Below are 14,223 nucleotides of genomic sequence, written 5' to 3' on the forward strand. Positions count from 1 at the left end.
TTCAGCTTTTTAGGGCCAACGCCCTGGGAGGAGTTCGTAAAAGTACGACGTTTGGAAAAACTCCGAAGTCATGTTTAGCCATTTTTGAAGCAATATGGCCGACATTTGGTTGGGCGGACGGCGTTGCCGTAATAATATTTTTTACTTCTCTTGTCAAAATCTACCTCTGCGCCAAATTTCATGATTCTACGATCAGATTTTTTTTGGGTCATTTCCCATCTCTCAATGCATTTTTGGTACATTTGGGGGCGCTGACGCGCCAATTTTTTTTATTTTAGAAAAAAGAAATAGCCAGAATGTAGAGAGGCACGATTTTTAGAGGTGTGAACATTTTTGTGACTTTTCGTCAATGTTCACTGGGTGAAAAATAGGGGGGTTGGTCCCGAGAAGAAGAAGAAGAAGAAGAAGAAGAAGAAGAAGAAGAAGAAGAAGAAGAAGAAGAAGAAGAAGAAGAAGAAGAAGAAGAAGAAGAAGAAGAAGAAGGAAAGAATAATTCCGATGCGAAAACAATGTTTCCCATTTTTCAAATATCATAAACTATACATTTTCGGAAAGCGCTCGCGCTTTCCTACCTCATGGTGTGGGTCCCTGGTCACTGACGGGTACTTTCGTTAATTTTGAGTGGGCTCCGCCCACTTTGTGTTTCTGGCCCTCTATACAGTAATAATGTTCAATTTTTGCATTACATGCTTATATGTACGGAACATGCAAGAGATGGGGAACGTATTCGTGAGCTACTTAGCGCAAATGAGTGCTTTATATGGGGATGACGACCGCGAATGTAAAGTGCTCGTTTTGTGCGAACTTTTGCACGGGCTTCGCCCGTTTACAACGGTAATGTTCCATTTTCCTACAACTAATTAGTATGCACGGGGCGTGCATGAGTGGAGGAGTGCGTTAGTAAGTGTTTGGAAGTGGGCGAGCGCTTTGCGCTCGATTTCGTGCGCACTACGTGCGTACTTTCGCAGCCGTGCTTCGCACGGCCTTACGAGACTAATAGGACTCTCGCCGGCTTGTGGCGCTCGGGCCTAATAATGACAATAAACTGAATTAAACATTTTAAACCCGTGTAATCCCTTCTACATGACATGGTCCAATCTTTCCTCTGATTCACTCATATACAGCGGTGTAAATGATGAATAATGGGCCTCACTTCTGCTCCACTGCCCCGCCCACTCCACGCCCACTGGCTTTAATCCTTTTCCGTCTGTGATAGAAAAGCTACAACTCCATGATCAGGTTTTTGATGGGATTCTGACTCTGATTCTTCTTTAATGGCGATGGTAGGATCACCTGATTTTGTTTGTGAATACTTTTTGCAGTCCTTGGATTATGGATTTTGAACTGGAGTATTTTTATGTGTATTTTGTGTGTGCACACTTCATGAAATTAACTGAATCCTAGTAAAGGATAAAAGGAAACAAAACTAATTTATTGTTTTACTTATTTTGCTCAATCAAATCATTTAAATTTGTATTTCTTTTTTTTCCTCCCAAATACATTTTATTGCAAAGAAAGTGTAGTCTGTGTGTTGTCGTTCACACACACGCTTCTCGGCTCCTCGGTCTCAATCATGAATGTTCAGGGGTAAATGCTGCTAAGAGCATTATGGTTTCTGGTGTGACTCATACTGAAAAATGTGAATTAATTAGCTTTTGGTAACAATATGGGTCAAATGAATAAAGTTTATTGATCGATGATGTGACAAACTCATATTTCAAAAACCTGATCATTGATTTTTGTACTTCACCAGCTCTTGAACAGTGTTTTCCACATAGTGTCTGCTCAAAGGAAGATCCTGACATCATATTAGACATACAAAGCCTTCTGACACAGACTCAGTGAGAGGGAGAGGCACAGATTCCCCTAAATATCTCGATGAGCTGTAATATTGGCTCGAAGGACTGGACAGAACTTCAAACTCGAAATGAAAGATGTTACGACTATAATCAGAGTCAGCCAGCAACCTCAGTGACTTCAGAAAAGTCTCTGTTAAGTGTGAAAGTTGTTATAAAGCAGTGATTCTCAAACTATGGGCCAAAAAGGAGATTCTAAGTGCAGTACAGTGTATTTACCTTATTTGAAATCAAGAGACTGTGTTGAAGGCTTAAGGGTAAAAGGAAAATTGTTACTATATAATTTGTGCACATAAAGGGCAAGCCTATCACTATCTATTATAACCAACTATAAAACTGACCTGAAACGCATCAAATTGAAGGTAATTTCACATGTTTTCTTCAAAAAGGTCTGCACTTTAAGCGGTAATAATTTATCGTGAATTTTTTGGGCAAAATTACATGAAAATGAAGAGGAAAATGTCAAATTTAGTTTAAAAAAAAATCCTTTGGTGTTCTAAACAACTAATCGACAAAAATGAAATGAAAGAATCTTTGCCGGACTAAAAGATCAGCAAAATGATCGTTATTTGCAGCCCTATCCTTTGTCATTCCAATTAAATCAACCTCACATTATAAATCAGATCATGTGTTTTGTTTTATACGAACCTGAGTCTGAAATAAAGATTGATCGATTGAAATCTTAATCTTCTTACAAAAACAGAAGACCAAAACCACATGGACTTAACTACCAAACACAGTAAAACATGAATCAAAACATAAACATAGTCTTTGTTCACCATATCAAAATTTAATGTAAAGGATTGTTAAAGTCTTCAATTTAAAATAAATAGAACAGTTCAACTGTTGTACAGTTACTCTTATTAAAATAAAGAAAAAGTCATTGATTTTAGCTTTCGGTGTGAAGAACCTGAGTCTTCTTCAGTCGTCCTGGCAACCCTCCTGGCCCGTGAGCCTCATCTGGAACAGGTTCACGCCCTCCTCCAGCAGCAGGCCCTGGGCGTAGCGTGTGGCCTCTGCGGGCAGGAAGCGGGACCGGCCCAGGATCCAGGCGTACTCCACGTGGAAGATGCGCAGGACGTCGAAGCAGGAGTAGACCACGGCCACGGTGGTGTAGTCTGTGGAGAGCACCCAGTACGGGCTGTAGGGGGTGTCTGCGAGGGGACGCAGCGGGTTAAAGGGGGCACGTCATGCTTTTCACAAACTATAACATACAGGAAGTAGATCAACATATGACATTTTGTACATTTTAAACCGCAATATTGATCTAAAACGGCAGAGTAAATGAAACATGTCCATTAACTTCCTATTTTAAACTGCAGAACTGATAAGCCTCTTCACAGTCACATGTCACTGTAACAGGCTGCGAAATAGACAGGGGCCCGGGGCCCGCAAGCAGTTGAATCTCCGGCGGTCCTGCGGTTTGAAAATCAAGATTTAACTAGTAATTTGGCCATATTCGGGGCATTTTCATCGCTTAAGTTTCGTTTTGACAGACACGCTTCTCATTGGCCGAGCGGTCTCCGTGACGTAATATCGATGAAAGCGGGCATCTGATTGGCCGCTGCGTTCATGTTGCGTTCACGTGTCCTCGGAAATGCCAAGTCTAATTTTCGGGGCAATGTATATATGTTAGTAGTTTATTTTGTAGGACGTGATTTCATATATTCCCCAAGATCTCCTTGTGTCAAATGCTGTAAACAGTATTTATTTTGTATCTAAGAAATATTATTATATTGAATTAAACAGTTTTAAAGATCATGATCTCTGGTTTATATGATTCAGTATTTGTGCTCTTCTTATCAAATAACAGATACAAGTACTTTAAATTGTTTTACATGCTATTAACCAGGTTTAAAACAACACACTTATCTTGTTCTTATGACGCCGCGCGCGCTTGTGGGCCCCTGAAATTGCTTGGGGGCCCCTAACTTTGAAAATCTATTTCTCAGCCTGTGTAACGAGCAGCCCTTTTTTATTTTTGAAAAGTGGAGACATTTTCAAGCCCTCCGTGTGTCACTCACGGTCTTCATTTTCCGAACAATTACAGGGATGTGGGCGGGGATAAGGGGTAGGTGAACATTTTCTGAGCACTCAGTTACAGAACAATACAAGATTACTCAACCAGGAATCAATCAAACACAACTTTGAGTAAACTAATGATGAGGAAACGCTGTTGGAACAAGGTTAAAAGCTCACTAAAGCAGATTCTGTAAAATATGTACAAACAAATGGACATTTTATACTGTTTTTCAGTCTTCTATTACTGCACTACAAAATCTGAATATCCTCATGAGGGAAAATACTTTAAATCTGTCAAGAAGATTAATTGAGTATATCAATAATTGTGATTGATTTTCATTTTTTTAGAACAGAATAATAATTTAAACACTGCAATCGTCATTTCAAGTCAATCTATACCTAACGTCAAATTGCTATTTCTAAACATCTAATTTAATCTGATTTAAGTTTGTTTTGTTTGTGTGTAGTTTCAATGAGGTTATTTCTTTCTTTGGGCCATACATTTTACTGAATAGAATAGTACGGGATGAAATAAGAGACATTTAATTTCCAAAACAGTGAATTTCTGTCAAAAGAAGAGGTGTTACTTTTGTATTTTTTGTTTGTAGATCAATGTTTCTTCTCATCATCTACCACTAGATGGCACTCACGTTACAGTTTAATGGGACTCATATCAGCCCGAAGAAGAAACAAAAACTTTTACATTTAACCAGAAGCTGAAAATAACTATAATTATTTATCATTATATTGAATTATGATCTGTTTCTTCATGTTAAAAAGCATGATCATTTGTCCAGCTACATTTCATATCCAGACATAAATAAATGAAGATGATTTGACAGGAAAGTTCTGAAGTAAAGAGCTGCCACAGTGAGGACTTACAGTAAGAGAAGCTGAGGGCCAGTTTGGAGGCCTCTCTGGGGTCTGGGATGATCATCGTGCCCTCCACTTTCCTCACCTTGTCTTTGCTGACACACAATAACACAACATCAACTGTTTAAAGTGCCTATGACAGGTTTGTATCATTCTCTAGTTCTGACTTTACTTGGTGTATTTATACCTGTTGTACATTCATACATATGATGAGTAGGTAATAGTGGAGAAAAGTGGAAAAGGCTGTAGAAAATGACAGTGACATCACACTAGGGGCACTCATGCCATACAAAGTTTATGCATAATTTACAAATTTACATTAATTCAACAATATAAAGGTGTTCTCATATATTTTCTGGGTAATTTCCTAGTGTGATGTCATCAATTACAGACAGGAAGTTAAATTGTAAACCTAAAAGAATATATAAAATGTGTATCTTTTTTTGCACAATTGAAAGTATATTTATCTTGACAGCGTTTTAGTTGAGTGAGTCAGAGACACTTTAACAATTAGAAGTCTTTATTGGATCCTTTAGGAGGATTTAAGCAGAGGTGGTAGAAAAGAAAAGTGCAAAAGTACAAAGTAGTAGTCCCAGAAATTGGGGAAACTATTACTTTTTCAAAAGACAGACACAAAAATGAGAAAAAACACCAGTGCTCTGATCATAATGTCAATTGTGTCGTGTAGTACAATTTTTGGAAATATTACACAAGTAAAAGTAGTCCATCTGAGTAAATAGAAGTGAGTACTGTCCGCCTCTGGAGTTTGAAATAAAAATCTTTAAAACAAGAATATATGATAGTAATAATTGACTCTATACAGTAAATATAACGCGGTTCACTTTTCACGGTCTCGCTGCTTCGCGGATTTGCATCATGCATTGTGTTCTGCATTCTGATTGGCTAAACAGTCTCTCCGCGTCTTCTCTACCTGTGTGTCAATAACGTTATGGATTAATATGCACACGTACGTAAAACCGCTTGCCAAATTGAAGTTTGCGAGGCCAGTGAGAGCACGCATGTGAGCTTCAATGTTTTATGGAGTATTTCATTGTATAATAACTGTAAAAAAATAAAGGTTTCTACTTCACGGATTTCGCCTATCGCGGGTTCGTTTTGGAACGTAACCCCCGCAATAAACGAGGGTTCACTGTACCGGAAATAAACCCATTTATTTGGCTAAAATCTGAGTAAAGCGGTTTGTAAGAGTTTACAGAAGACAGATCTAGTACAAGTATACTTACTAAAACTGTTTGGTGAGCACCTGAATGGTCCCATCTTGCCTCACATCAAAATTGGCCTCGATGCACTTCCCTTTAGCGTAAGACGCTGGGAGCTTCTCGATCTCATACCAGCGGCCCAGGTACTGCCAAAGGTAACGCCGGCTGTTAAACTCTGCTCCAAACACAGTGCACGAGACATTATGTGTGTTTACCTTCTCCAGACTGAAGCCCGGCTGCACTTTGGGCGAGGGACAGGGGCCCCAGTGGTAGGTCTGAGCTGAGGCTGACAGCAGAGGCACCAGGAGGGACACAAGGTACAGCCACATCACTGTTTTCAGGTAGACTCCTTATGGAAATATAACAGAAGTGGATCAACATTTGACATTTCCGTCATTGGAAAAGCACAATATTGATCTAAACTGCTCAAAACTGCAGGTCTTCACACGGAACAAGCAGCAGATTGACATTTTCAAAACTATACATATATCACTTATTTTTCAAATAATCATAACTAAGTACGGGGATAGGGGGGGTAGGATAGGGGGTAGGTGAAAACAGGCTCAAACATGCAGGAATCAATCGAAATACAACTTGAGTGAACTAATGATGAGGGAACACTGTTTGAAGCTCATTTGTATAATATGTCCCTTTCAGAACTCACATCTGAAAGAGCTGTGTTCTTAGTTTGATTCTTTGAAATTTAAACCCGTTGAAATAAACACATAAACCTGGCAGAAGCATGTCAAATTTGTGTTTTGAATTAAAAATTATAATAATTTAGTTCCATCATGCCCTTCTAGCTTAATCTCTGTCAAATTTGAGTAAAAACTCATGTTTAATTGTTAGTTACAGCCCCAAATCCATGACATACGTTTCGGAAACACTGTAACTAGCGGCTAATTTACTTGGCTTATTAAATGTTGATTAGCATTTATTTCACCTTTATTAATGTATTTTTCAGCATAACCTTTTTTGGCAGCTAATTAGACATGTATTAATAGTTTCCTATCATGTTAAGTTACTGTTGTACATGACTTATGATCCTTATAGGTAATAAGTGTGTTAAGAAATATCATTTTTACTTATTGATGCTCATTCAAGAACAAACAGGTCTTAATATCATACTAATCAGCTGTAGCAATTTGTTTATTAATAAAGTGTTACTGACTGGACCAAAATTGTGATAAACATCAGACTAATGGAAGAAAAAAACTAAACACAAATGGATTCAATTTTGAAATAGACAAATTTGATCAACTTTGGACTAAATGGGACTTGACCTCTGGACTCACTGTGCCTTGATTTAAATTGTCATAATTCATTTTATTATTATTATTATTATTATTATTAATCTTATTTTTTTTTTTTTTATTTATATTATTTTGTCCAGCTCTCTGGTCCTGTTTCTTGTTTGTTATTGTATATAAATACACAAAAAGGTGAAAGAAAAAAAACATTGAATAAAAAAATAAATGTTAGTATAGATAACATTTAATTAACCCCTTACACATATGCAAATAAGCAGTTATTTTTCACAAACAACTGCATTCAATAGATAAGACAATTTGAGGTACTGTAATCCCACCAAATTATGTCATTTCAAGTAAATAAATCCTGTTATAAAGGCAATTCAAGCATTCTTTATTATTATTCTTAATTTGACCATTTTAGCAGCTCCAAATTGTGAAGTGGTCTTACCTTGCGGTGGTGAAAGGTGTTGCTTTGTCTTCAACAGTGTCTCACAGACTGACACTGCTCACATGACATGACAATCATCATCATGAGCACATTCTCCTGCACTTAACCCTAAATTACCCTGCATTTCACCCTCACACAGACAAAAGGCCTGGTTTGTTCCCCTCACAGAGCAGGACTGTCCCACTGAGCTCAGTCTACACGTGTTTCTGACTGTTTGGGACAGCAGTGCCCTATGAATCCACTAGATGGCAGCAAAGCCATATTATCAGTAAGATCTAGTTACATTTTGTCATAATTGCTCATCATTTAAGATAAGATAAGATATTCCTTTATTGTTCACACATGGGGAAATTTTGTAATCGTTAGCGTGACATTTTTATAGTTTTAATGTACTTGGCACCACTTTATAATAACTACACCTTAATGAAGCATAATTAAAGACTTCATAACACACTGAAGAAATTGTTTATTAAGCGTTATTCAGGTTTCGTAACTACGTATAGGGTATTTATTAAGTAGCTACTAAGCCTAACTCATGCTACAATTATCCTATCCAATACTAGACAAATTTGACTGCTGTTTTTTGTACTTTATCTTCTTTTAATTATGGACCACCTTGTGTCTGAATTGTAGTTGTAACTGAAGTTTTAAGAGTGTTGCCTAACAATTATCAGCCCTGTAACTCTCTAATATTATATTTCAAGCAGCATCCTTGATTTGTTTTTCGTTAATCTTAGAAGTGCAGTGCGACTTTTCGAGGAATTAAATAAAAAAAAAACAATTTTAAAAAAACACTGTGTCTGAAATTATGCAGGTAAATTATTAAATAATCCCAAATGTGCTGAGGAGGGAACGCACTGATCCAGGTTGCCTTGCAACGGCTGGACCAATCAGAAGTACTGGTCTGAAGTTGTTCGTGTTGTTGACATCGGGACTAACTTTATCCACAAACATTACAGTAAGTCACTTTTTAAATCACAATGCCATATGTATTAACCCCTGCCACGTTTACCCTACGCCCATTTGCTTTGATGAGCCAGTGTGGATACAGAAATGTTTACAAGTTATTCAGAAATCGTGATATTAGCATTGGTTAGCGCCTTATGCTAGCGGACTGTTTCCTGCTAACAAGGCTAACGTCACAGCAATATTATTTATTACATACATCAAGCAACAATGAATATAAGTGACAGCCAGCTTTACAAGACGAGGGTTAATGCTTTGTTTATGTAATACATTTGCTACAAATAGGACTTCAGACACAATGTATTTTTGTGTAACTGTGGTATTTGTTTTATTGCAGATTTGATGAATAAAAAAAATCAAAGAACATCTCGCCTCGATGTCCAAGTGGAGAGCCTGACCACAGGTGACCTGACACAACACAACAATAAGGTAAGTTAGTAATAACAATATGATTTTGAGAACCCCATTAATGCTATGATTATGATGAATCAGTGCTTATATTACAAGTTAATATTTGTTATTGCTGTTGGACTGTGTTGTGTTGTTTACCCATTGGCGGACTAATAATGGTTCTCTTATCCAACCCTCTTTTTCTCCATCCATACCCCAAGGATCTTAACGTTTTGCAGAGCAGTGAAATGCATTTATAAAAGGATTTTCTCTGATATGTGATGTGTTGAAGTCAAGCCTGTGACCTGTTGACTGTGCCCTGCTGCTCTGTATCCTACATGTGCAGGCCCACATCATCTCCACACTATACAAACTACACCCTCTAATATGTATATTCATTTTCTATATACATATTTACATTTTAACCTTGGAGTGCCTAAAGCTTTGCAATGGGCCCCCAGAGGTTACTAATCACAGAACTAGTCAGCTTGAAGTATAATGAAGAAATTACTCACTACCATTTACTCAAATAACTTTATAATTCAATTATTCTTCCCAAAGTAGTTTTTATACACTTTAACTCCTACATGAATAATATTAGTGTGCATAATATTTGTGTAACTACTCTTGAGTAGTACTTCCCACTTTAAGTCTACAAGTGACAAAAGTTTTATGTTGACAATATGCAATTATTTTGAACGTTTTTATTTCTTGCACTGCAACTTCATATACTTCAATACTTTTATAACTTGTATTTGACAAATTTTCTTTGACCATTACTTTGTACTAATTTGAAGTCAAATACTCCAAACTCTTCTGATGATTCATTTTCATAGAATCTTACAACCAAAACAAAGTCCCCGAGAGGGAGACCACTGCTCCAGACATACTGTATTAGATTTACGTGTGCAGCTAACACTTTAGTCATTTAACCAAAGCAAAACTTTTCCTGTTCGTATTAGTGAAGGTTTAATTGTGCATTCTTTGTCTCTGTTTCTCTGCAGCTTTTCCTCTCGTGTTGAGCTGAGCTGACTTCATGCAATGGCTGGAAAAAGGAAGAACGATGGAGAAAGATAGCTTCAGTTTTTCTTCTGCAACTTGTAAATAAAGATAACAGTATACCATTATCACACTGTGTCTTTACTGTCTGCATTTACAACAGCCTCGTGAACAATTAGAAATATAACGTAAATTGCACACAACTATTCATAAAGCACATGGGGAACCAATTGTAAAATGCTCAAAACATTGAAGTGACTTGACTGTGTTTCAAAGATAAAGATGTAGCCTGTCCCTTTACTTCAGCAGAGAGCTGGTAATGTCCCGACACCTACAGTCTATGTCCTTACTTTCCCCTCATACAGTTTCTTGATTTGTTGTTAAGTATGTTAGTATGCTTGCATTAAGCCTCGTGTCACTGTGAGTAGGTGAGGTGCTTCACTTTAAGGGTTGATCTAAAAACGCGGAGACGCGGCACACACTCTCCCTCATCCACCCAGTCACGGCAAAACGCGCTGAAGAAAATGTGGTGCCGAGGGATGGGCAGACGCGAGATGGACAGCCACTCAGGAGGAGAACCAGTTCTTCAGGAGGAGAACAGTTCTTCAGGAGGAGAACCAGTTCTTCAGGAGGAGAACCAGTTCTTCAGGAGGAGAACCAGTTCTTCAGGAGGAGAGCCAGTTCTTCAGGAGGAGAACAGTTCTTCAGGAGGAAAACCAGTTCTTCAGGAGGAGAACAGTTCTTCAGGAGGAGAGCCAGTTCTTCAGGAGGAGAACAGTTCTTCAGGAGGAGAACAGTTCTTCAGGAGGAAAACCAGTTCTTCAGGAGGAGAACAGTTCTTCAGGAGGAGAACAGTTCTTCAGGAGGAGAACAGTTCTTCAGGAGGAGAACAGTTCTTCAGGAGGAAAACCAGTTCTTCAGGAGGAGAACCTTACCCACAACTCTTATTAAAAGCAGCTTTAATTGCATTAATATGAGTAATTTATTGTCTCGTTTTATCTAATTTCGTTAAATCTACTGATATAAATGAAAACATTGATTAAATACATTTTTCCAAGTCATCTCAAGAGCCCGAGCTCAGTACCTTGACTTCCACTTTGGGAACCACTGGATTTTGCATGTAAATAATGTACAATTTTGTGGCCTATGAAACAAAAAACAGGCAAATGGAGAATAGAAAATTAAATTAAAATTATACTTTCAGGCATTCTATGAAACACTATAAAATTGTCTCACTTTAAAGGGAAGAGCATCAAAAGTATGTACTCATGAAAGAGTACATGTACTACTGTTAACTCTTATGTAAAAACTATGTTTACCTGCTGTAAAGGACACGGGCAGAGGCTAATGTTCTCAGTATGATATCCACCTCTGCTATGAGTCTTAAATGGGGAAATGGTGTAGTGAAAACTTGAATTTATTCAAGTATGTTGTTGTTGTTGTTGTTGTTGTTGACAAGTTTGTTAAAGCTCCTCTTTACTTTTGGCTTCTTCTGCTCTAAACAAGGCCTCCATGTATTTTCTCCTAACTTCATCTTCCTGTGGAGATAAACCATTAACAATAAGCTCATACATAACAATAAAGCACCAACATAACTATAGATTATGGTGTAGCTTAAATCTTAGTAAACCGCACCAGGTCTTACAGTTTGTGCTGCTTATCTGCATAAACTAGAACCTGGAAGAAACAAACAAAAAAGCAGGGATTTCACAGTATTATTATGGACGTATAATATCCAAATAGCCTCAGATAAAACCTGGACTTTTGCAGACTAAAGTATACACCCCTCTGACATGACACAGGACAGACCCCTCACTCTCTGACCTTACACCCCTCTGACATGACACAGGACAGACCCTTCACTCTCTGACCTTACACCCCTCTGACATGACACAGGACAGACCCCTCACTCTCTGACCCTACACCCCTCTGACACGACACAGGACAGACCCCTCACTCTCTGACCCTACACCCCTCTGACATGACACAGGACAGACCCCTCACTCTCTGACCCTACACCCCTCTGACATGACACAGGACAGACCCTTCACTCTCTGACCTTACACCCCTCTGACATGACACAGGACAGACCCCTCACTCTCTGACCCTACACCCCTCTGACACGACACAGGACAGACCCCTCACTCTCTGACCCTACACCCCTCTGACATGACACAGGACAGACCCCTCACTCTCTGACCCTACACCCCTCTGACATGACATAGGACATACCCCTCACTCTCTGACCTTACACCCCTCTGACATGACACAGGACAGACCCCTCACTCTCTGACCCTACACCCCTCTGACATGACACAGGACAGACCCCTCACTCTCTGACCCTACACCCCTCTGACATGACATAGGACAGACCCCTCACTCTCTGACCCTACACCCCTCTGACATGACACAGGACAGACCCCTCACTCTCTGACCCTACACCCCTCTGACATGACACAGGACAGACCCCTCACTCTCTGACCCTACACCCCTCTGACACGACACAGGACAGACCCCTCACTCTCTGACCCTACACCCCTCTGACATGACATAGGACATACCCCTCACTCTCTGACCTTACACCCCTCTGACATGACACAGGACAGACCCCTCACTCTCTGACCCTACACCCCTCTTACATGACACAGGACAGACCCCTCACTCTCTGACCTTACACCCCTCTGACATGACACAGGACAGACCCCTCACTCTCTGACCTTACACCCCTCTGACATGACACAGGACAGACCCCTCACTCTCTGACCCTACATCCCTCTGACATGACACAGGACAGACCCCACACTCTCTGACCTTACACCCCTCTGACATGACACAGGACAGACCCCACACTCTCTGACCTTACACCCCTCTGACATTTTTTCATGATTTAAAACATAACTACAAATGTCCTGTAGTGTAAAATATTACTTTAAAGGATTATGAATTATACCCATTTCCTCTTCATAATTTGGTCCCACATAAATGTAAAATTCTTTATTGGGCAATATTGTCAGTATTTTTGATTGCTTAAAAATTGGCAAAATGTATAAATACATAATTAGATAAATATTTAGCCCTTTTAAAACTTCCACTAGAGGGCGCTGTATCCTGACAAACAAACAAAACTACACTTTTGTGCAATGGAAATAAAAATGTAGGAGCTGGATGTCAGCAACCTGTAAAGTAAACGCCTCAACATTATGATGAAGTCAAAATACAGTCAACTCAAGTGAAAACTCAACAAATAAGACCAGAAACGATGGAAAGGTGAGGATGTCCAATAATACTGTGTACTGTGTGTCCATACTTGGGGGCGTAGTTCCGCCTAGCTAAAAACACGAAAATGGTCGGACTTTTATGAGTTTTACTGAAAGTTTTTGTTTGGAAAAACCAATGAAAAAGATGTAGTTGGAAACCTAACAAAATAAACTTTCATTCACATTAAATGCATTTGTTATCAAGCATTTGTAAATATAATGATTTGTACAACTACAGTAGGTGGCGCTGTTGTAACAAATGGATACACATCGCCCTAAAACGCCAAAGAAGAAGAAGATATAGTTGTGCACTATTATTTATTGCATGTACAACACATTAAGAATTTCAGTACTTTTCAAATACAAATAAAAATACAAATACTTCTTGTCAACAATTCAAGAGAAAAACACATTAACATCTCAACAGGAATACATCAAAACAAACAAGAAAAAACAAATAGATGCATAAAAATGACAAATTTGAAGAGTGAAATGCAGATCAAATCATCGATCATTTCATCATTTACTTCAGAACAATGAACAAGATCATTCACAACTCTTTCAACACAGAGGCAGGCTCAAAATGAATGGCGGCTCGTTCGATTCCCAATCCTCCGTTTCTGGCTCCCACGGCTCCGTCGGCTCGTAGCAGAGCGCCGAGTCGGACTGCGCCTCGTGAAACGCTCGGAGCTCCTCCTCCATTTGCCCGATGTGTGCTTTGAGCCCGTCGTTCAGCTCAATCTCCCATTCCAGGCGCTTCTGGAGACACTTCAGTGTTTTTGCGGTGGCGGCGGCGTCGGCCCGCGGCGCCTGCCACCGCCGTCGCCCGCCATCCTGGTCCCGCTCGCCCGCCTGTCGCTCGGCCTGTCTGAGCGCCACCTCCAGGCGCTTCATACCCGAGGTCAGCTCTTTGTACTTGGAGAGGAGAGCGTCCGCCGC

The 14,223-nt window shown here is 39.4% G+C and overlaps 1 protein-coding gene across 1 annotated transcript; it reads right to left on the minus strand.

Moving 5' to 3' along the window:
* Positions 1–2,743: 2,743 nt before the first annotated feature.
* On the minus strand, positions 2,744–7,711 carry LOC140364803 (apolipoprotein D-like). The gene is made up of 5 exons (XM_072451172.1): positions 7,673–7,711; positions 6,187–6,317; positions 5,996–6,117; positions 4,761–4,846; positions 2,744–3,010 (listed from the first exon to the last, which is right to left on the minus strand). Exons 2-5 carry the CDS (start codon positions 6,298–6,300, stop codon positions 2,778–2,780), a joined length of 555 nt encoding a protein of 184 aa, XP_072307273.1. The 5' UTR covers positions 6,301–6,317; positions 7,673–7,711; the 3' UTR covers positions 2,744–2,777.
* Positions 7,712–14,223: the final 6,512 nt, after the last annotated feature.

Source organism: Eucyclogobius newberryi, unplaced genomic scaffold, assembly GCF_026437365.1.
Source record: "Eucyclogobius newberryi isolate DKJ021-1_F unplaced genomic scaffold, fEucNew1.0.hap1 SCAF_18, whole genome shotgun sequence".
NCBI classification, from domain to species: domain Eukaryota; kingdom Metazoa; phylum Chordata; class Actinopteri; order Gobiiformes; family Gobiidae; genus Eucyclogobius; species Eucyclogobius newberryi.

What these genes read in the sequence shown, in the direction of transcription:
- LOC140364803 (XM_072451172.1), bottom strand. Translation starts at nt 6,300, where the DNA reads ATGTGGCTGTACCTTGTGTCCCTCCTGGTGCCTCTGCTGTCAGCCTCA. An exon ending in CGGGCTTCAGTCTGGAGAAG is followed by an intron (nt 6,118 to 6,186) that starts GTAAACACACAT and finishes TACCTTTGGCAG; the next exon opens with TACCTGGGCCGCTGGTATGA. An exon ending in GTGCTCACCAAACAGTTTTA is followed by an intron (nt 4,847 to 5,995) that starts GTAAGTATACTT and finishes ATTGTGTGTCAG; the next exon opens with CAAAGACAAGGTGAGGAAAG.